Consider the following 23829-nt stretch of genomic DNA (forward strand, 5'->3'; position numbering starts at 1 on the left):
AGTTAAAACTCAACCCTGGGCTTACTCAACAATCCCCCCGTCCCCCAACCCCCTGGGGTCCATTTCTGTATTTTCTTCTACTTTGTATACTTTTCCTTTTTCAGATGTCTCCAAGTCAGTCACATGATGGTCTGGGTCTTCTTTCTCTTCATCTTTGCTCTGGTCCGGAGTGGTCCTCAGGGAATGCAAAGTGCAATGCTGATATGCTACTGAATGGAATAAAAGAGGACCAGTGCGCTACCCAAAGGAGTCTGATACTACAAAAAGTATATAATATGTGAAAACTACACAAGAAAAAGCTGCCAATCTTAATCGGTGTCCCCACCGTGAAATAGCAATGTGTATGGTGAACAAGATCGGCGCTAATTCAGATTTTTATTCATCTGAATTAGCGCCGATCTTGTTCACCATACACAATGCTGATATGCTGACATCAGCACCATTCTCTGCTTCAATAAGCAATGAATGAAGGGTACTGGGGTGACTTCTCTTTGAGGGGCAGGGCCCTGATGCCCATTATTTCATAGTATCGCCTCAGTCTTTCAGGTTTGAATGAAGATGAGTCTCATTAAACCCAGAAGACTGAGGAAGATTTGTGACAAAAGGATTCACTTTGGAGGACAGCTCCAGATTGAAGGTAAGTATTGTAGTCTGAGCTTCTTTTATTTTGTACCTTGTAACACAGCACAGAACAACTGGCAAGAGGAAAGCGGACAAAAGAAAAGTTTTAGCCTGGAGGGCAAACACAACCAACAGGCCCTTTTTGGTAGAGACAGCTTACTGTGGGCTAAAGAAAGTGCATCACACAAAGTGTGCCACAGTGGTATGGCTGAGTAGTTGCCAAGGGGAAAAATTTTATTTTTCTAAAGAACATTTAATGTGCATGTAAAGGCAGACGTCCCAATACTTTTGATAATATAGTGTATCTCTACTCAGGGCCTACAGTCTAACATATATAGTCTAACATATCTGTACTGCCCCAGGGGCCAAATGCCAGCTACTACCTAGCACTATTGTGCGCAGAGGTATAGTAAACAATTTGTTTTATCTAGCAATCAGGGAATTATAAATTAGAGCAAATGAATTAGACTTTTAAGCATCGGAAAAGTGGCAATATTTTCTGCAGAGCATTAACAAATTATTTTGCTTTTTCCTGGAGTTGATATGATTTAACTCAGTCAAATATAAATTTTTGTTATTCCACTGGATAGATTTCTTATTTGTTGCCTCAACACAAAATTATGAACGCAATCCAACCAAAAAGTAGCTTTCCTAAATGTTTTAAATACAAATTAAATCATTCAAGACTATCATCTCCTGAAGTTTGAAGTCTCTTCTTAGGTGACATTAACAGGAGGAGCAATGGGCAGATTAGAAGGCAGGGCTTCTGTAACAGCGGAGATGTCTGTAAGTGTCACCTTGCTGTCTTTGGATTGCTCGGACTTCCAGCGCCTTGCTCCAGACTTGTTGTTATATTCATATGTGTTTCCTGTGACTAATAGAGGAGCAAGTATATTATTGATTGCTGTAGAAATGGATCAATACATTAACCATTAACATTTTTTTTTTTTAAAGAGACCTTGTTGATGAGTCCTTGCAATAGAAGAGGTATTAGGCCACTTTCACACATACGGATGGTTTGTCTGTTTTTCATTCATCCGTTGACGGATGAAAAAGAACATCAATGCATTCCTATGGAAAAACGGATGACAACGGATGATCATCCGTTTACATCCGTTTTCATTTGCTTCTGTCAATATCCGTTTTTTTTGAACGGATGAAAGCCCTATTTTCCTTCCATTTAAAAAACGGATCGGACGAAGAATGGATGTAAACTGACATACGGTCCATTTTTCATCCATTTTTGCATTGGTAGTGGATGTAAAAAAAAAAAAAAACGGATGAAAAACGGACAAAAAAACGTACGAAAAACAGATGAATACTTCATCCATTTTGACATGACTGAAGTGATGAAATGAACGGTCCTTATGTGTGAAAGGGGCCTTAAACTCATATTTCTGATTTTCAGTGTCTCCTACCTTCTCATTCCAGTACTGCAGATTGTCTTTTCATTATTCAACACCTCTGGAAGTGTAATTTGCTTGTATCCATCATTTTGTGCTCTGGAGACATCCTTCAAATCCCAATGTCACAATAGTGACTTGGGAGGAAGAGAATAAAGGCACATCACACTACTGGGAAAACCTAAGATACTGACAGAGGATGCAGTATTGGAATAGAGGTAAGGTGGTAGACACTAGCCACACAAGAGATGAGTATATCTCTTCTATTGCAGGAATCTGTCACTGCGGAGTCCTGTAGTGACTTAGGGGGAAGAGAATAAAGGCATGTCACACTACTGGGAAAACCAAAGTGACTGATGGAGGATGCAGTACTGGAATAGAGGTAAGGTGGGAGACACTGGCCACCCAAGAGATGAGTATATCTCTTCTATTGGAGGGACCTGCTGTTTGGATTTCTTAAGGATCTGACAGGGTTACTTTATTTAGCTCTACAAACTGGCATAACAAATGTCAAAACTGCCATATTGACTGACTAGTGCCTGATTCGTGCCAGTGACTGTATTTTATGTCACATAAATATAACCTGTTACTTTAGGACAGATGGTTGCTTTTCTTCTAAGATGATGACAAAGCTTCTAGATTTCAGGGTGCTCTGAAATACAAAGTCCTATGTTGCACCAGAGGAAGAAATCAGACCCTAAACAGCATTTAAAAATGTCTGTGTGGGCAAAACACAGGTTCACTTTAAAGCATAACTTTAGTCAATGTGTTTTAGCTTTGGAGCAATCTCTTTATTGCTGTCTGTTTCTGTTGGGTAAATTTTCCCACACTTTCCAGTTAGGCCCCGTCACACCTTGGCACAGAGAGAGTCACAAGAATAAAAAGTTTTAGAAAATCTGGGCCACAAGGACAATCCAACCTATGAGAAGATCTAGTCCTTAACATGTCTATTTATAACTTGAAAAAGGTGTGAGTTTTTCGACTTTAAAAAGCTGCTGGTAGATCATTGAACGGCTCCCCTATGTGAGAGATTAATTCTCTTCTTGATAACTGCTTTAAAGTTAACTTCTAAGAGAATGTCGGATTTACCTGGATCAACGGCTTCTCCATGGAAAATGGGTTCATAGGTTGTAGTTTCCTTTAACAAAAAAACAAAAAAAATATAAGATATGCTTGCAATTGTTCCCTTTACGGCCATCTTTTCACCACACTAAGAGACAGAAGCCCCCCAGACGTTGAAGGTTATCGGAAATCTCCACCTGCATTGGAATGTGTGTGGACATCCCCAGACCCAAGGTAACCTAGCCAGGAGCTTGAGATTCAATGGATGTCTAGAGAAAGCAGCTACAACTTTCATTCTCTTTCAGTAAATCAGGGAGATAACATAGTTGGTGCAAGCTATGCAACTACAGCATTTGTTCCTTTAAGGGAAGATGCACTTGTAGTCAGTTGATGTCTGATAATAGGAGCCCCAGTACAGACAATGCAGATAGGGTGGCTTCTCTGTGCCTATTGCAATCCTTATTAATATCAATTTAATAGATAGGAGGTGGAAGCAGGTACCTTACCTAGAAAACTCAATCTGCCTTCATCCATCTCTGAACACCCCATATCATATAAAAAAATTGTGATGTCACAGAGCGTAGAATAATAATGTTGCCGCGCTTTACCCATGATTACTTAACGGCTTGCCGACCGCCGCACGACTATTTACTGAAGTGGTCAGCCCCTCACAGGCAAAGCGACGCAGGACTACGTCACTAGCCTGTGAGGCTCTAGGGAGCGAGCACGCGCCTTGGAAGGCGCGCTCCCACTCGGCCACGGACCCCCCCGCGCATGTGCCCGGTGGACCCGATGTCCGCCGGTCACTCGCAATCATCCGTTACACCGGGAGAAAGGCAGGCGGCTAATGTAAACAAAGCCGTCTGTCATTCTTCCCTGTGTAAGAATGGAGATCAAACGGTTCTGCTATGTAGGACCGTTGATCTCTGTTCTTACACATCAAGCCACATCCAATCACAGTTAGATTCACGCCCCTAGGGACACACTTAACCCTGCCCTCTCAAAAAAAGTTAACCCCTTCACTGCCAGTGTCATTTTACAGTAACAGTGCATATGTATAGCACTGATTACTGTAGTAATGTCACTGGTAACCCCAAAAGTGTCAAAAATGTCAGTCAAGGGTCCTATCTGTCCGCTGCAATGTCGCAGTCCCGCAAAAGAAAATCGCAGATCGCCGCCATTACGCGTTAAAAAAATAAACAACAAAAATGCCAAAAATCTTTCCCTTAGTTAGTAAACGCAATAACTTTTATGCAAACCAATCAAAATATGCTTTTTGCGATTTTTTTTACCAAACATATGTAGCATAAAACGAATTGGCCTAAAATGTTAAAAAATTTTGATTTTTACATTTTTTTGGGGGAATTTCATATAAAAAAAATGTGAAAAATATTGTTATTTTTGCAAAATTGTCGCTCTTTTTTTGTTTATAGCGCATGATCAAAAAATTGCACAGGTGATCAAATACCACCAAAAGAAAGCTCTGTTTGTGGGGAAAAAAGGACATCAAATTCGTTTAGGTACAGCGTCGCACGACCGCGCAATTGTCCGTTAAAATCACGCAGTGCCGCATCACAAAATAGGCCCTGGTCAGGAAGGGGGTAAAATCTTCCGGGGGTTAAAGTCTCACTAAACCAACATAAGAAAAAAACAGGTTGATCCTGCTGTTCTCTATCTCCACCTTTTGTCTATGTCCCCAATTCAGCTAGGGATTTTTCAGAGCAGTGTTGGCAACTCTGTATATGTTCAGTTTTCAGTGAGTTTCTGTGCTGAGCATTTTTTCCCTATCACATCCGAGCAGCCCATGCGACTATAGAGTCACACGTGTGGGCGTATACGCAGTGGTAAATGACAGCCCACTCCATTCTCCTCCTACATACCCACTAACAAGCTAAACACAATGGGAGAGGGATATTAAATGTAAATTGATGGAGGCTTCATCTCCCTCTTATTCTAAGACACAGGCTGGAGGGGCGTGACACAGCCTGTGAATCGCAGTAATCTGCCCAGACCATGGTATTGCCAAAAAATTTAATAATTTGATTTCAAATATATATTTGTATGAAAATTTAAAACAGTTTATTGCTATATTATTATTATTATTTATTTTTACTAAGTATTGCAAAGGCAGTTTTTTATTTTGAACATGTGACCAGCAGCAAAGGACTAGAAGCTTTTGTTTCCCTGCAGAGAGGCTGGGAAAGAGCTTGGTCATGTGACAGCTGTATATCGAATAGTAAAAAGGTACTTCAATATTTTGTTTTAAATTAAAATAATTACAATGCCATCATCCATATACAGACATAGAAGGGACAATATACAAATTAAACAGTGTGTTAAACAGTGTGTTTAATATATCTTTACTTTTCTATTCTACCAAAATTACAAGCAGAACACACAGGATTAGGCCTTAAACTTGATCCTAAATAGGTGAAAAACAAAAGAATGTGAATCAGCGCTTATGATCCAAGTGAAAAGCTGCTAGCAAAAAAGTACAAAATATCAAATGTACAAAAAGATTGCAGCGCTCAAATAGAATAAAGTGCAAACAAATTAAAGTGCATCAATTGTATCCAGTGTCCCAGTGATGGGTTAAAATATATAGTAAACGATTGTTCATTCAAAAATTCATTAGAAGTGTCCCAGTGCAATGATATAACGTAAAAGTTCACACGTGTAGCTGTGTCCACCACCGTTTAAGTGAAATTCAAACTCACCAAAGCCAAATGCTGTCTATGTTATAGGACAGCAAAAGGGTATTTGACAGTAAACCTCATGATCTCTGGAAGCCTGGGTTATCGATGACATCTGCCACAAGGACACCCTCCAGTAGATTTGTCAGCTCAACACATCATATGAGAGAGTTCAAATAAAAAGAGGCTCATGGTGTAGTAAGAAATTAAAAGTTGAAATTTTAATAAAATGCTGTAACACTGACAACCAATACAGTGTACATATAATAAGAAACAATAATGGTATAGAAGACTCACATCAAAAGCCACCACTTCATAAATGGAGCGATGGCTGGACCTTAGGTATTGAGGTAATAGCTCTACGGCCGTTTCGCGTCCAATGCGTCTTCAGGAGCTCCTGAACGGTGGTGGACACATCTACACGTGTGAACTTTTACGTTATATCATTGCACTGGGACACTTCTAATGAACTTTTGAATGAACAATTGTTTACTATATATTTTAACCCATCACTGGCACACTGGATACAATTGATGCTCTTTAATATGTTTGCACTTTATTCTATTTGAGCGCTGCAATCTTTTTGTACATTTGATCCTAAATAGACCTGTTCCTAATTTGACCATATTTGATATACTATGCCTGCTTTTAACACTTCACATTCCTTTCTGGAGGCCAAAAAACAAGACAATACCACTGAAACTGGAACTTTTATAGTTCAGATCCAGTGCTTTAAGTGGCCCAAAAGAGGTGCCGGTACTCTATTATAGCCTATAAATTTTGTCGCCCACCCCACATCAGGGTCTCCACAGAGCACCCCCCCCCCCCTGGCCTGGGCTGGGACTCCGGTGCAGGGGGACTCACTGGTGGTGACTGGTCTGGCTCTGGAGTGGGAAATATTCTTGGGGGAGGGGGGGCAATTGAGGGCGCAGATGTCCAAAATGAGTGTACTGGTACGCTAAGGCGCATGGAGAGGTGGTGGTATACTCAAGAGCCATATTTGGAAGTGGTGGTACTGAGTACCAGTGCATACCAGCCCACTTAAAGCACTGTTCAGAACCCAATATGTATGATACAAAACAATCTGCCTAGTGTGAGTTCAGTGATCAAAAAAACAGAACCAAGCTACCTGCTTGGAGTTTACATGTTCTCCCTGTGCCTGTGTGGGTTTCCCCCAGGTACTCTGATTTCCTCCCACACTCCGAAAGACATGCCTGTAATTTAACTGGTTCCTGTCTAAATTGGTTCTAGTGTATAAATGTGAGTTAGGGACTTTAGATTGTAAGGGACTGATGTGAATGGATAATATATGTGTAAAGCGCTGTGTAAATTGACAGCGCTATAAAAGGTCCTGTAATAAATACAAAGGTGGTGGTGCAGGGGTAGGGTCTACACTACACATAGGAACAAACTCAATGTAAAGGGGGAGGGGTGTGTCAGCAGTACTTCTCCACACATTAGACTCAGCATGAAGCAATCAGAGTGGGGGAGGGGGTACAAAAGAAAGCACTTTAAGGCCCCTTTCACACAGGCGGACCGTTCAGATCCGCCTGTTCGTTTTTTTGGCGGATCTGAACGGTCCCCCCATGCATTCCTATGGGGCATCGGGTGGCAGCGGAGACATGTCCGCTGACATCCGACCCGATCCGATACGTCAAATCTGGACGGATGGAATCCCTATTTTCCATCCGTCCAGCGGATGGGATCGGATGGGATCGGATGAGAACGGACTGATGGTCCGTTCCAATCCGATTTCCCCCATAGAAATGTAAGGGGAACTGACAGCTGTGTATCCGCACACAGCACGGAGACACAGCTGTCCTCCTGCTGCTCAGCGGATCGATCCCCCGTTGAGAAAAATGGACTCCGTCCGGCGGACGGAGTGTGTGAAAGGGGCCTTACTCTATACAGAGGACTCACATCAGAGGGGGTGGTGCTGGGGGAGGGTGCATCAACGCTTTATTAAAAAAACAAAAAAAACAAAATCCAATCCTGGAAGTCGGCATTGCCAATTATCTCTCTTTCACTGTTATGTATACGAAAAAGAATTAGGCTTTATAAACCTTTAACACTAATAACAGTACTAACAACAATGGTGATAATAATCAAAATAATGACATTTTTATTAATATTATTATGGAAAATCAACAGTACTACTCCATATGGCATATGAGGCAATTACTCACTGTGATTTTTTCAACTTTTTCCTTTTTTGTTCCTAATATAACATAAAAAGAACAATTACTTGCAACTTTTTTTTTCTCAATAATTGCAACTTTTTTTCTTTTTTCTCAATAAAAATTGATTATACAAAAAAAGAACAATTACAAAAGCAAAAAAAAAAAAAGATCAGAAAAAAAAAAAAACAGCAGGAGACACCACCTACGGAGAAACATGATGACACCCTGGGTGGGAGGAGAAAGGTTTATCATTATTAAAAGGGTTTTGGTAAAACTTTGATCCTGTTAATATTAGGGATGTGTGAAATACTAAACTGCCCTAAAAACATGAAAAAAATTATTTCAAGATTAAATAGTTCCACGAGTGAAATTGAGCCCATGCACCACAAGAGTGAAATTGAGACTTTCTGTTTTTGCAAAATGTAGCCCATGGCAAAATCAGTACTTAGGAGGTAGGATCAATTTTTCGTAAATCATTTCCTAGTCATTCATTTGCAGAATGCAATCACCTGTCCAATATTGTGTCCAGCACATGCTAGGTACACGAACACCAGCACACACTGAAGGTGGGGATTATCAGTACCAACACATAGAGAAGGGCAGGCCAAATGGACCAATTTATTTTACACAACAGGGCTTTCTAGGAATAACTGAAATGTGGGGCAATCAAAATTAGAGGTCAAAAAACAGATGATGAATGAATGTGGATACTGAAACTCTGTTTGAAAATGTAAATTCCCTCTTCCTTCTATACCCATATTTTCAGCATAGAATCAACCACTTCTCTCAGGATGGGGGTGGGAAATTTGGAAGAATTTAAATCTGGGTACACATGGCACATTTTTTCATTCAGCAGGCGGGCCGAACATAAAAAAAAAAAAACAACATATTCATGCATCCATACAAGAGAGGCGGATGCAGGAATGTCCCCTGCTAGAGCATTGTATTATGACAACGGGGACTCTCTGCTGTCCGAATACACTAATCAGTGCTGCAGCCAATCGACTGCAAGATGCTAATCGAAGAAGGTTCTCCAGTGGGTCAGTTCGACCTAACAATCAGTTTCTGTTACACAGGGAGGGCTACACACAGATTGAAATATGTCCAGCCCCTGTTAAACTAGCCAAATTTATGATCCGTGTGTACCCAGCTTTAGATACTCCGAGCTATGGGGTGAGCCCACATGCCACCACAAAGACAAATTCTACTACATACCTGGTTTGTAGGTCTTGACTCTACAAGAAAACAAAGAACAGTTAATTGTTTATCAAATACTAGAAGACAATTATCATCTATGTCAATACACACACACACACACACACACACACAAATAAAGGCACAGATAAATACTGTATATACAGTATTGTCAGAAAAAATAGCGACATTGACACATACACTTATTCAGCGCATTGGCAAGAGCACCTGAAAGCCTCACAAAAGAGATGCAATTCTGCTCCTCCTCACTCCCCATCTTTCTGGTCTATCTCTGCTATACCTCATGACCTCTCAGCAGCCTCCACTGACAGGGATGGTGGTGTAGTGAAGGGTGTCACAGGTCCTTGCAGAACGTCTGCCAGTAGCAAACCACCAGCTGTAGACTTTAGCAGGCAAATTCCTCTGCCCCATCTGCTGCAGCGAAAACAAAAATACAGTCACTGCCACCCACATGCCCAGCGTCTAAATTCAAGCTTGTTAAAGCTGCTGTCCTTACAACCCCTGCCTTTCTGTCTGGTGGATTCTGTACCCTTCTTTGAATTTACAGAATGTGCTGTACCAAAATGGCAGGTTCTCAGTCAATATTTCTTTGCAAGTAAGGCCATTCCAGCTCTGTACCATCACATGGAAGGCAATGTTGTGGTATTGCTGGGCAAGGCAGTCATCCGCAAGGTCCACGTTACTGCTGACACGTGGTCCAGCAGCATGGTCAGAGACGATATTTTTTGTTCACGGCACACTGGGTAACTCTGCTTGCAACTTCGAAGGATGCAGGACAGGGCTCAGTGCTGCAGCTTGTTGTACAACCACATCTCCATACAGCTAGTGGTAAAGATGCAAGATTTGTCAGCTACACCCCCTCCTCCTCCATGCCCTCCTCTGCTTAATTGTCCTATGAACCATCAGTACCCCTTAAGCGTTTAAGTGGCTATTCAATGAGTCAGGTTAAAAGGTGCTGTAGCAGGTTTTCCAGGCATTGGGCCTGATGTGGCCATGGTTACCGATAACACCTTCAGCCCATTTAAGCTGAATACCCGAGTGTAAGTTTGGAGACAATGACCATTCCGGCATCTTTGGTTTGTTTATTTGATATTGGGGATGGGAGAAGGGAATGAGTGGGATACTCCTCTGGCTCAACTAGGTACAAACTGGGACACTTTGTAGAAAAATGCTTTTCAGTGCTGTCTTGATGCCGGCTGGATGCCGACCAATGCTTGCTGACGCTTGAAAAACACTGACTTGCGGTACTGTACTGTATTGTTCCTGACTGAGGTAGCTTTCTGTAACTGCTTGTGCTGCTGCAACTCTTAACACTGCACACTGCACGCTGTACACTTTAACACTTCAGGGCCCAACCGCTGGCACCCCCTTTGCACTTCAGGGTCCTCTAACTTAGCACTCCCTCTACACTTCAGGGTCCTCTCACTAGGCACCCTCTTTACACTTCAGGGTCCTCTCACTAGGCACCCCCTTTACACTTTCTCCTGCATGGCTAGCTAGCTCCTGGATCCCTGGACCTTCACCGGAGTGGTCCCTTCTCGCTAGGCAGACCCCCAGGGGCAGTTGCAGTACTCACAAACTGGGAATGCTTTCCTGAAACTGGACCCCTCTCAGCTCCACTGGTCCTCGGCACACCGGATCCTCTCTGCAGCTCAGCTCAGCTCTCTGTCCCCTCAGGCAAGCTGCCTGGGACACCCGATCCTGCTGACAGGAGGAGAGACAGCCGTAATCTCCCTCCTGGGACTCTGCTTCCCGCCAAAGACGCTGCGTCATGTGTTCCCCTCAAACTTATACCCACTCCCAGAATGCTGTGCGGCAGAATCTGCCTTTCTGGGGTAGATACAAGCCTGGGTGTGTAATTGGCTGGATTTCCTCCACTGCCCAAGGAGAGCCCTCTCATTGAGCACAGTGGGGAGACTCCCCAGTCTTAACAGCCACACCTGGGAACCATGACAACCTGACTGAAAATCATGGCCCTGCTGTAAGCAGACAAGGCCCACTATACTTTACCTAGCACCTACCTTGTAGGGTGCTACAGTGCCATGCAGTGCTTCAGCTGGTTTGTGTAGGGGACAGGAGCCATACCAGAGCAGAGATTCTGTCAGCTCTGCAGGGGCAGACCCAGAGGTGTTTCACACCACACCAGCTGAAAACCAGGAATGGTGGAGTGCAATAATGGCACAAACCTCCTGTCCATCCTTAGACAGGGAAAATAGACACATGTGCCATGCCTGGCACATGTCCTCAATTTAGTGGTGCAGCGTTTCTTAAATAGGTACCCAGGGCTGAAAGACCTGCTAAAGCAGGCCAGAAAAGTCTGTAGCCATTTCAGGCAGTCATATACAGCCAGTGCTCGGTTTGCTGAAATTCAGCAGGAATTCCACCTGCCCATAAACCTGCCTGATTTGTGACATTCCCACCAGGTGGAACTGGACTTTGCCAATGCTGCAACGCCTGCACATGCAGCAGAGGAATGTCAACGAGTACCTGTGTGAGTATGGGACAATGACAGGCTCAGGCCGGCTTGGCTTTTTTTTCCCCACTCAAATGGCTGCTGATAAAGGATGCATGCACTGTACTGTCACCATTTCAGGAGGCGAAAAGGATGGTGAGCGGTGACAATGCATGCACCAGTGACACAATCCCTGTTGTGTTCCTGCTGGAGCAGACTCTGCGTAGCATTATGGACATAAGAGGAGGACTTCCTTTCCTCTCAAGGTCCATTTTGTGCAGACACCATTCTTGCCACGCCACACAACACACAAGAGAAGAGGGAGGAGGAGGAGGATTCTGGCAGTTTTGGAGGCACTGAAGCAAAGGAAGACATGCGTCAACCCTTAACAGATGGTTTTCCATCCCAAGAGCCCTTGGGAGTAGTATGTGGCTGTATGTACGTGGTAGTACATAGCTGGGAGGAGGCAGTTCCAGATACTGTAATCCTCAGTGACCCAGAGGATTCTACTTCTCCTGCCTATGCAAACTTGTGGTACATGGGCTCCTTCATTATTCAAAGCCTGCCAAAAGACCTGAGAATACCAGGATCACTATTGGCTGTCAACCCTCTTAGACCACCGTTACAAGGGGAAAGTCTCGTAACTCATCCCTTCATCACAGAGGGAGCAGAAGATGAAATCTCTCAAAGAAAACCTTAAAGAGGAGTTTATGAAACACCATTCCAGACTCTGTAAGGTTAAAGTCTTGTGGAAAACTTAGTTTTGAGGCTTCTGTTGGTCAGTGGAAAAGGGGTCTGTGTCAGTGAAGCATTACAAAATTTTTTTAGTCCTCGGTACCCAGGGCTGTCAGCTTCCACATCCCATTGGCAGCATCTGCATCATATGGTGGGAGATTATCTAGGGCCGTAAAAAGACATAGAGAGCTTTCCAGTTCACAATACACTGGGTTACGGGGTCATGAGAATAGACCACTGGCCCAGTATGTAATTGAGCTGCTGGGCTGCCCTGCATTCCAGACGGACATTCAGCTGCCGGTGGTTTTGTGACAGATAGGAGAGCGTCTGTCCACAGACTCCGTGGACCGGCTGACATTTATCAAAATGAATCAGTCCTGGATTAGCAGCAGTTATCAAACTCCTGATGCCGATGTCCCTGAAAAAGTGCTTTCTGGATCTGAAATTTCTGAAAGACTGTCTAGGCTGCCTAGCTTTGTGGGTGTTGATTTAATCTGGAAGACATTTTTTGGTGTAGGTTTCATGGGCACAATTAACACCCAACGACCAATGTCATTTAAATTTTTGACAGCAAGGCCAATTCTTGCATTCATCAGGAGTACCTCTACAGGGATACAGTGTAAAGGCACCACAGACACCCAAAGACCAATTTTTCCGCCATTGTTTGGCGAGGGCATATCATTTAAATTTTTGACAGCAAGGCCAATTCTTGGCTTCATCAAGAGTACCTCTATAGGGTAATGGTGTGAAGGCACCACGACACCCAAAGCATTTTTATTGTTATTTCCCATTTTTATGGTGTCACTTTAGGCATCAGTAAATCACTGCTCATTCAAAAATTGTGTTTTTTACAAATTATTTTTTCATTGATACATGTCCCTCAGAGCAGTATCTGGACCCTCATAAACATTGTATGCCTAATTACTTGCATATAAGCCTTCAAAATGGGCACTTGATTTTTCCAATTTGGGTCTCATTGACTTCAATGGGGTTCATTATTTGGTTTCGAACTTTTGCAATGTTCGAAAGTTCCACCACTAACCGAACCAAGGGTGTTTATGCCACCTCTAGTCACCTAATCAAATTTCAGCTTTCATCAGCTCAGAGCAGAGAGAAATATTATGGATTGCACTAATTATTACCAAGTGGTTATGAGGGTACTGTGTATTGTTTTTGCTACGGAAATTACAAAGAAATTAAAATGACATTATACATAGTAGCAGGAAGTCATAAAAAACACCTGGTGTCTTGATTTCATATACACAGCACTCACCTCTTTTTAGTCACCTTGTTCCTCACATTTTGGCACAGGGCTTTCAAGTTGGTGTATTTCCATAACAGATGGCAAGCCCAGGCAAACAGAGCAGCCAAGAGCAAGGCCATGAGAGTCAGCAGGAATGGTACATACCAGGCGGAGGGGTTATACGTGTTGACATCCTTGTATACTATAGTAAGTCCTTTTCTATTCTGTTAGAGATGCAGAAAAATGTGGTACAGTGTAGTAAGAATAGTACTAAGAAAAATCATCTACAGTTGTATGCAGTAACTAACCAAACTTTAGATTTCAAACAGTAAAAAACTAAACACAAGCATGCCTTTTCTTTGAGCATTGCATAGCATACCATGAGTGCAACATACTGTATATGGAGGAGGGCTTATGGTGGAGGGAGGTTTCAGAGAACCAACAGAATGTGAATAGTCATTATTAGTACTAAAGCCAGACATGAAAATTTAAAGGGTATGTCCAGACACCATCCAAAATTATACCAACATCTTCCCCTTCCTCTCTAGCTCATTTGTTTCTTTTTTTGTTACCTTGCTTCTTTAACAAGAAGTAGCTTTTTATTAATGCCTATTACATCATTGTTGTCAGTGTTGTCAGCCATAACAGGAAGTACATTGGACGTTTTTTTCTGCACTTGCAGAGGGATAAAAGAGATAAAAAAAAAACAGGCAAAATGTGTATATATTATAGAGATTTGTTGAATATTTTTTGATTTCCACAATATACATCATTCAAGATAGGTTTTAAATATGGTTGCACAAGACTCATATACCTCTTAGGTATCAGGCTGTAAGGTTGTATTTTCTCCTGTCTAGTTCACTGTTGATAACAAACACAAAGGGCCTATTTATTTATTTATTATTTTTTTCTTGAATGAGCTACCAATGCACAGCAACACAGTCAAAATCAGACCTGAAACTTTTTTTTCTGATGCAGCACACCACATTGGAGGTGAATTGATCTAGTTCAGTGGTGGCGAACCTGGGCACTCCAGATGTTTTGGAACTACAATTTCCACGATGCTCAACCACACTGCAGAGTGCATGGGCATCATGGGAAATGTAGTTCCAAAACATCTGGGGTGCCAAAGTTTGCCATCACTGATCTAGTGCATTGGAATGGCATTTAAAAAGAATAGCACCCCTAGGCACCACCTATTACCACAATGCATAGATCTGAATGGGCTCTAAAGGTTTGTTCATTTACAGATTTCAGAAGCCCAGACAGGATAGACTGCATGGGTAACTTACAGTCTGACATTTTTGGTATGATAGTGGGGGAATAAAAGTGTTTAAGGGCACGCGCACCTATCCCTGAAGGATTTGTCCGTTGTATGATAAAACTTAAGAGTATAAATGCCCATTCCTAAATGGTTCTTTTTGATTATATAAGCTTGCTGCAAGCACCAAAAGTATTCAAGCCTTGTCCAAGACCACAATCAGGTGACCCTTTAATTATATACAGCTGTATTTGCTGTGAAAAGTAAATTCCTTTTACTGTATTTATTTTGTTTGCTGTACTGAGTAAAGGTTCATCAGGATGTGACCAGGGTTTAAGTCCAGGTAGACCATATGAAGCAAAAAACAGAGCCCTCAATTGCTCAGGGTGCTGACCCTCCCTAAACACTACCAAGTTGAGGATGTAACAAAACATTCAAAGTCCATTTACAGCTCAGCTTCTAAACTCACCCCATCTCTGGAGCTATCCCTCACAGACTCACCCATCCAGCGATGCAGTGATGTGCCTCTTCTGGGCTGAATGATGCATAGTGTATCACATCATTATGTGGCACCATTTTCTACTGCATTTAGGATCCTACCACCACCAGGGGAAAAGAGAGTCAAGAGGACCTGTGATATCACCAGACCAGAGACATTTGAAAAAAAAAAGTATGCACACTTTGGAATCTATCTCACCATGGATGGAGAAAACTACCTTCATACCTATCAGATGTGCACCTGTCCAATGCCTGTTTCATGATACTTCCTCTTCCACTAAATCATAAAAAAATAGCTTTATTCCCCACCTCCTAAATTCAATCCTGATAATGTTTTATCCCTAGATTCTGGAAACATGAAATTTGCCCAACCATTCTAACCTGGAAAACAAAAGTAAATAAAATTATAGGAGCGGAAAGATGAGACTATATGTACCAGGACAAAAATGATAAAAATGTGACATTTTGCCCAGCTGAATTTTATACCCTTCTGAGATTTGTAGGGAATTGTAGTTATTGTGCCCTGATCTATCGATGACGTGTTGGTGCCAAGCCTATCGATAAACTATCAACAATAAAGACACAGATTCTCATTTATGTTGTATATTGGTATATGCTTAGAAGTGAATATCACGGAGAACTCAGTGGAAAAGAACTATGTACCTTCCATTACTATACTCACTAAATGCACTAAGGAGCAGACATTGGATTTTCAGTAATCAAAAATTGCCAAAATGATTTCTCTTTCTTTCCCTTTTCTTTCTCTTTCTTCTATTTCCAGCCTACCTCTTCTCCTATGACTCTTTAATTTTATATTTCCCCTTTTATACTCATTTCCTAAATGTTGCAGTATCATCATGGTTTCTTATCACCATGAATATACTAACTGAAATATGGGTGATATATGGGTGTAAAGCAAGGAAGAAGGGATGAATATATATGGTTCTAAACTGTATGACTTGATACTTACCTTCCTAAAGATCTATACATTCTCTATGTAAAGAAAATTGTGACAACCTGAGATCTATATTTGAATTTTTGCAATATTAATTAAAAACAATAAAAGAGACTATATGAAAAAAGTATGTATATTGATTATTTAAGGTGTGGGGTGCTCCAAGGTGGAGTGGGGGCAAGACCCGAGCCCAGGATGGGACTTTAATGATGTTTTAATAAATACACAATTATTTATTTATTGTATATCCACTTGGAATATAGCTTTAGCCAGTATTCTTATGTATAAAACCAATCTACTAGGAAAAGTTAGCTTTAAAGTGCTAACATAGTGCTAGCTTTTAAAGTGCTCAACATCTGTGTCTGACATAGAATGCACCAATGTATCTCTTTAGTTTTTAGCACAGAATGCAATACAAAATAAGGCTCTGATTTCCAGCTATGGACAAAGCATTCCCTTTTGTGTTAGATCAACTTTACAGAAAAAATGAAATGATAAACTAATACTGTACACCCTATAAATCCGCTCCCCCCCCCCCCCTCTGCCCAGTCCCCGCTGTACTTACCTCCGTGAATGTTGAGCTGTCAGTGCCCAGGCAGCCAGTTGTGTGGTTCGGAGATTTAAAATCCCTGCTTTTCTTCTTCTTGTCCATGTAGCGCTTCCGGGATGGATCAGAGTGATTCTGATTGGTGAACGCCGTCACAGAGCATCACTCTGCTCTGTTCCAGAAGCACAGCAGAGAGAAGAAGGAGAAGAGCGGGGATTCCAAATCCCCAGACCACTGGCTGGCTGTGTGGGCACTGACAGCTCAGCATCCATGGAGGTAAGTACCAGGGGGGTGGTGAGAGTGTATAGTGTTCATTCACCTTTAAAATATTTTCTATAAAGGTGAAATTAGACTTCATCTATACCTGTAATCCAGATTCTTCGTCATACTTACATAGTAGTCAGTTGTAGGTGGAGCAGGCATGTTAGTTCGAACCACTCTTACATCAATCATTGCTGTTCCAGTTCTCGGATGCTGGACATTACCGTACTTAACATTGTCATCAATTACGTGGACTATCAGGCTGTATCTCTGCAGCATATCTGCCCCATTGTCAAAGTCAAAAGGAGATTTCACAATAAGTTTAGGGTTGTGAGAGCCGTGGGTGGGATCAAAAGCAAAGTGATTATTGGTGTTCCCTAAAAAAAGAAAAGATAAAAAAGGAATCAATATGACAATGTAGTGCTAGTCAGATAGTGTTGATTTTCATGCTAACCGGCCTATGTGAGTGTAGAGGACACAACTATAGGCCTCATGCAGACAGAACATTTTGTTTCCTTTTTGAGAGATCTATGCTTGTAAACGATTTTAGGCACGTTTAGGTGGATCAGGTGCTTGGGCAGTCATTCATTTAATTGGCTAGAATATTAACTTATTAGCCATTAAAATGCATGAATGTTCAAGTGCTAAACACGCCTAGTGCTTAGGTGCGTTTACAAGCATTTAGGTGCGTTGGATGTTTTTTTGTGGCAAACCACTGCCCTTCTGAAGGACACATAGGAGTTGATTTACTAAAGGCAAACAGACTGTGCACTTTGCAAGAGAAGTTGCTCAAGAGCTTAGTAAATGAGGGGAAGCACTGCTGACTTCCATTATCCAATCATGTGCAAGCAAAAATGCTGTTTTTTTTTTTTTTTTTCCTTGTATGTGATTGGGTATTTTATTGCAAAGTTAAGCTTTACCTCATTTACTAAGCTCTGGAGCAACTGCACTTTGCAAAGTGTCCAGTCTATTTGCCTTTAGTAAATCAACCCCATAGGCTAACATTGAGAGGCGTGTAAAGGCACAAACAAAAAGTGAAACCCCCTAAAAAGTGGCATTTTTTACATCCTTGGATGCATGTGTCCTTAATTAGAACATTAATTAAAAATTGCCTATTGTACGTACTCTCACTTCTGAAAATGAGGCCATATGTCTACGTATCTATACGTAAGTAAACCCTAATGACAAAGTTCTCTTAGCAAATAGCAGATGACATGAGCGGCTCCCCAAATCATCAATGACTGTGGAAACTTCACACTGGACCTCATACAACTTGGATTCTATGCCTCTCCACTCTTCCTCCAGACTCTGGGACCTTCATTTCCAAATGAAATGCAGAATTTTCCACATTCAGTGATGATTTCAGGAGCCATGTTGGTCCACTGTGTTCTATCAAGTTCAAAGTCAGCGCAGTCCTCTACCAAGAAATTCTAGAGCACTTCATGCTTCCCTCTGCTGACCAGCTTTATGGAGATGCTGATTTCATTTTCCAGCAGGACTTGGCACCGCCCACACTGCCAAAAGTACCAACATCTGGTTTAATGATCATGGCATCACTGTGTTTTATTGGCCAGCAAACTCACCTGACCTAAACCCCATATGTGGGGTACTGTCAAGAGGAAGATGAGAGACACCAGACCCAGCAATGCAGGTGAGCTGAAGGCCGTTATCAAAACAACCTGGGCTTCCATACCACCTCAGCAGTGCCACAGACTGATCACCTCCATGCCAAGCTACATTGATGCAGTAATTCATGCAAAAGGAGCCCTGACCAAGTATTGAGTGCATACCATACCGTACATGGTACATGGTATATACTTTTCAGTAAGCCAACATTTCTTTATTAACAATCCTTTTTTTATTTTTTAAAGATCTTATGTAATATTCTAATTTTCTGAGATACTGAATTTTGGGTTATCAGTAGCTGTAAGCCATAATCATCAAAATAAAAGAAAGAAATGCTTGAAATATATCACTCTGTGTGTAACCCATCTATATAAAATATATGAGTTTCACTTTTTGAATTGAATTACTGAAGCAAATTAACTTTTTGATGATATTCTAATTTTGTGCACCTGTATAGTGTATATACAGTATATAAATAAATAAATATATATATATATATATATATACACACACACACACACACACACACTGTATGTGTTTTTAATATTCTTTACTTTTTTCACTGTGGGCAGATTCTGTTGCTTTGAAAAGATGGCAATGTGAAAATACGGACACAAGTAGAATTTTTTTTTTTTTTTTAAAGTGCATTTATTGCAGTATCCAAGCCTTGAGATCTTTAAAAGAGAAGTGTGGGAATATAAAAAACTGTCATACTCTCCACTGCTGCATCTGTCCCCTGCCACCTCTAAGAACTGAGTTTCTGCGCACGCTCCCAGAACATGCTTATGTGAACAGAGCCTAACTCTATATTATCTGGGCTCCCAACTCTGAGATATATATAAAGCAATGCATATATTGATAGCCTTGGAGGTATCCCCATTCTCCTTGAGGGTACAGCAACACCCCAGATGCCCAGAGTTGCTCAATGTAGCTCAAAAAGCAGTTAAAAAATAACTATTTAAACTGTTCCAATCAATACTATGGGGTAGCAGGTGAAGTTTTAGTTTATGTTCGTACCAAAGGAAAAGAAGTGCAACAAGTCTTTTTGTGGAAAGGTGAAAAGAAAAGCTTATTTGTATATATATATATATATATATATATATATATATATATATATATATATATATATATATATAGATACACACACACATACATATCTATATATATATATCTATATATATATATATACACATACGTACACAGACACACACACAGTATATGCACCTGATACTATCTCAAACCGCATAGCCGTATCATCGGAGTCTCTGTCCTTGCAGTTCAGTTTGAAGTTGTTGATGTTGATCCCAGCGGTGATATTATCATAAATGACAGCAGTGTATCTAGATGGCTTACACACTGGGGCTTCGTCATTCTCTTCTATTATATTAACTGTGACCTAGAAGAACCCATGGAGACAGCATATCATATGTTAGTATTCAGAAAATAACAGCAAGTGAAATAGCAGTAAATATATAAGCCCTACTCTGACATGTCTATAAAATATATAAATTGACAAGCCTCATTCTCAGTTTTCTTACCATTAAGCAGGAAAAAAAAAGTTTGAGTTCAAAACCTGACACCAAATATATTTATCCATATGCTTATCAAACATTGTTGTCTTGTTGAAGGAGTAGTTATTTAAAGGATTCCACAGTTTGTATCCTATTTCCAGCACCTTGTCTTTAAAAACAGACATACAGTCAGGTCCATAAATGTTGGGACATTGACACAATTCTAATCTTTTTGGCTCTATACACCACCACAATGGATTTGAAATGAAACAAACAAGATGTGCTTTAACTGCAGACTTTCAGCTTTAATTTGAGGGTATTTACATCCAAATCAGGTGAAAGGTGTAGAAATTACAGCAGTTTGTATATGTGCCTCCAACTTTTTAAGGGACGAAAAGTAATGGGACAATTGGCTGCTCCGCTGTTCCATGGCCAGGTGTGTGTTATTCCCTCATTATCCCATTTACAATGAGCAGATAAAAGGTCCACAGTTCATTTCAAGTGTGCTATTTGCATTTGGAATCTGTTGCTGTCAACTCTCAACATGAGATCCAAAGAGCTGTCACTACCAGTGAAGCAAGCCATCATTAGGCTGAAAAAAAACAAAACAAACCCATCAGAGAGATAGCAAAAACATTAGGTGTGGCCAAATCAACTGTTTGGAACATCCTTAAAAAGAAAGAACGCACCGGTGAGCTCAGCAACACCAAAAGACCCAGAAGACCACGGAAAACAACTGTGGTGGATGACCGAAGAATTCTTTCCCTGGTGAAGAAAACACCCTTCACAACAGTTGGCCAGATCAAGAACACTCTCCAGGAGGTAGGTGTATGTGTGTCAAAGTCAACAATCAAGAGAATACTTCACCAGAGTGAATACAAAGGGTTCACCACAAGATGTAAACCATTGGTGAGCCTCAAAAACAGGAAGGCCAGATTAGAGTTTGCCAAACAACATCTAAAAAAGCCTTCACAGTTCTGGAACAACATCCTATGGACAGATGAGACCAAGATCAACTTGTACCAGAGTGATGGGAAGAGAAGAGTATGGAGAAGGAAAGGAACTGCTCATGATCCAAAGCATACCACCTCATCAGTGAAGCATGGTGGTGGTAGTGTCATGACGTGGGCATGTATGGCTGCCAATGGAACTGGTTCTCTTGTATTTATTGATGATGTGACTGCTGACAAAAGCAGCAGGATGAATTCTGAAGTTTTTCGGGCAATATTATCTGCTCAAATTCAGCCAAATGCTTCAGAACTCATTGGACGGCGCTCCACAGTGCAGATGGACAATGACCCGAAGCATACTGCGAAAGCAACCAAAGAGTTTTTTTAGGGAAAGAAGTGGAATGTTATGCAATGGCCAAGTCAATCACCTGACCTGAATCTGATTGAGCATGCATTTAACTTGCTGAAGACAAAACTGAAGGGAAAATGCCCCAAGAACAAACAGGAACTGAAGACAGTTGCAGTAGAGGTTTGGCAGGGCATCACCAGGGATGAAACCCAGCGTCTGGTGATGTCTATGCGTTCCAGACTTCAGGCTGTAATTGACTACAAAGGATTTGCAACCAAGTATTAAAAAGTGAAAGTTTGATTTATGATTGTTAATCTGTCCCATTACTTTTGGTCCCTTAAAAAGTGGGAGGCACATATACAAACTGTTGTCATTCCTACACCGTTCACCTGATTTGGATGTAAATACCCTAAAATTAAAGCTGAAAGTCTGCAGTTAAGGCACATCTTGTTTGTTTCATTTCAGATTCTATGTGGTGGTGTACAGAGCCAAAAAGATTTGAATTGTGTCGATGTCCCAATATTTATGGACCTGACTGTATGTTAAGAGTACTGTATGTAAGGGAAAAATAAAAAAAATATATATATATTCAGTACATCACTGTGATTCTTGCACATTTCTCCATGCTTTATAACTCTAAATATGCTGCAACTACAAAAAACAAGTAAATAATCCAGAAAACAAGTAAGGTACTGATTAGGATACGAACAACTACAAGAACTCTTCCTAACTTACATAAGAACTACAGAACTCCATAACCCACCCTTCTCTGTCCCATTTCCCATGCATACATTGATTTATTTCCAGGAAAACAATACTACTTCCTTGACTCCAAAAAGCCTGCCCAGAAACTCAGGAAAGGACTTATGGGAGATGTAGTTTTGGAGGTGTGCACAACTGTGCTGTAAGTGCCACTGAGCTCTCAGCTCTGGAATTTTACAAACCTTATGATGATGTCACATGGAGCAAGAAGTTGATTCCCCTTTACAGGTACAGGATAAAAAATAGTAATACTGGGACATACCCTAGAGCAGTGGTTCTAAACCTTGTTGAGACCAGGGCCCAGTAAATTCTTCCAAAACCTTCCAAGCCACAAAAGTAAAAAATAAATACAAAAAGTTTATACTAACACAATAATAGTATTGGAAGACAAAATATGTATTGAAATTCTGGATAGCTCTGGATAGGGCTGGGTGTCACTGCAGGGGATGAGGGGTATAGAGGGAGCTGGGGGCAACTGTGCTGGATGTGACTTGGAAAGGGGCTGGGGTCTATCTAGGAAGCTGAGAACTTTGCGGGGGTATTGTGTGAGACTGGAGGGCACTGTGGGGGCTGAGGTGTAATGTGGGACACTGTTGGAGGTTGGGGGCACTGTGAAGGGCTTAAGGCTCAGCAGCAAGCTAGGTGGTACTGCAAGGGGAACCCTGGGAGGTTGGGTAGCACTGTGGGGCTGAGGGCTCTCAGGGAGTCTGGGGGAACTGTGGGAGGTTGGGGCACTATGACCCACTATGTAAGGCATGGTAACACTATGGGAACTGCATGGCACTGTTGCAGGTGAGGGGATCTGCAGCTGGCTTGAGGCATGAAACGAGGTTGCAGCCCAGCAGTGAGCCACGGCTTGATGGTTGAGAACCACTGCTCTAAAGAGAAGAGGGAGACTTGGGGGTAAAAAAGGGTAATGCCTGGACATACACTACAAGAGCCTCCCAAAATATGTGTGCAGGAAAGGACTCTTGGAAGAGAAGATTCTGTAGGTATGTCTACGTCAATAAGACCTGAGCTCCCAGCAGCATCTCTGGAAGAATTTACAAGTCTTATGATGTATTCACAGGAAGCGATATAAGCGGTTTCTTGCTACAAGAACAAGGAAAAAAAATAATACTCTAGAGGGAAGTGGGAGGTTTGGGATAAATTTGGGTAATGCCTGGACATACTGTTTAATTCTTTGGCAAAGATTCAAAGGAGCATCTAATTTGTCTTCCTTTTACTGTTCTCTAGTTGTCTCAGATGCCTTTCTTCTTTGTTTCTCGCCCTTCAGCTGAAAGAGCCAATGAAAAAGAAATCTAAAGGAGTGGAACTGTACTTCTGAAAAAGGAGTGCACCTGTTTCAAGAGACAAATAAGCAGAAGGATGTGAAACGTGCACCCAAAACAAATAGGGACTGCAGAAAATTAGACTATGTGCATGGCCAGAAATCTGAACAGGGCTGGTGCAAGAATTTTTGACAACTTAGGCGAAACTTAATTTTGCCACCCCCCATTGGCTCC

The 23829-nt window shown here is 41.4% G+C and overlaps 1 protein-coding gene across 1 annotated transcript in view; it reads right to left on the reverse strand.

Moving 5' to 3' along the window:
* Nucleotides 1–1161: 1161 nt before the first annotated feature.
* Nucleotides 1162–23829, reverse strand: part of LOC309561467 (cadherin-related family member 3-like) — an 84205-nt gene continuing 61537 nt past the window's right edge. Inside the window, exons 13-19 of the mRNA XM_082265405.1 lie at nucleotides 19977–20148; nucleotides 17259–17503; nucleotides 13635–13828; nucleotides 9175–9194; nucleotides 7966–7997; nucleotides 3114–3162; nucleotides 1162–1495 (exon numbers count right to left, since the gene is read on the reverse strand). Of these exons, the coding sequence (XP_082121531.1) occupies nucleotides 1338–1495; nucleotides 3114–3162; nucleotides 7966–7997; nucleotides 9175–9194; nucleotides 13635–13828; nucleotides 17259–17503; nucleotides 19977–20148 (870 nt within the window). The 3' untranslated portion in view covers nucleotides 1162–1337. The remainder of the gene's footprint in view (nucleotides 1496–3113; nucleotides 3163–7965; nucleotides 7998–9174; nucleotides 9195–13634; nucleotides 13829–17258; nucleotides 17504–19976; nucleotides 20149–23829) is intronic.

The sequence above is a fragment of the Pelophylax lessonae genome, assembly GCF_965119305.1.
Source record: "Pelophylax lessonae genome assembly, chromosome: 8".
In the NCBI taxonomy this organism is placed as follows: Eukaryota; Metazoa; Chordata; class Amphibia; order Anura; family Ranidae; genus Pelophylax; species Pelophylax lessonae.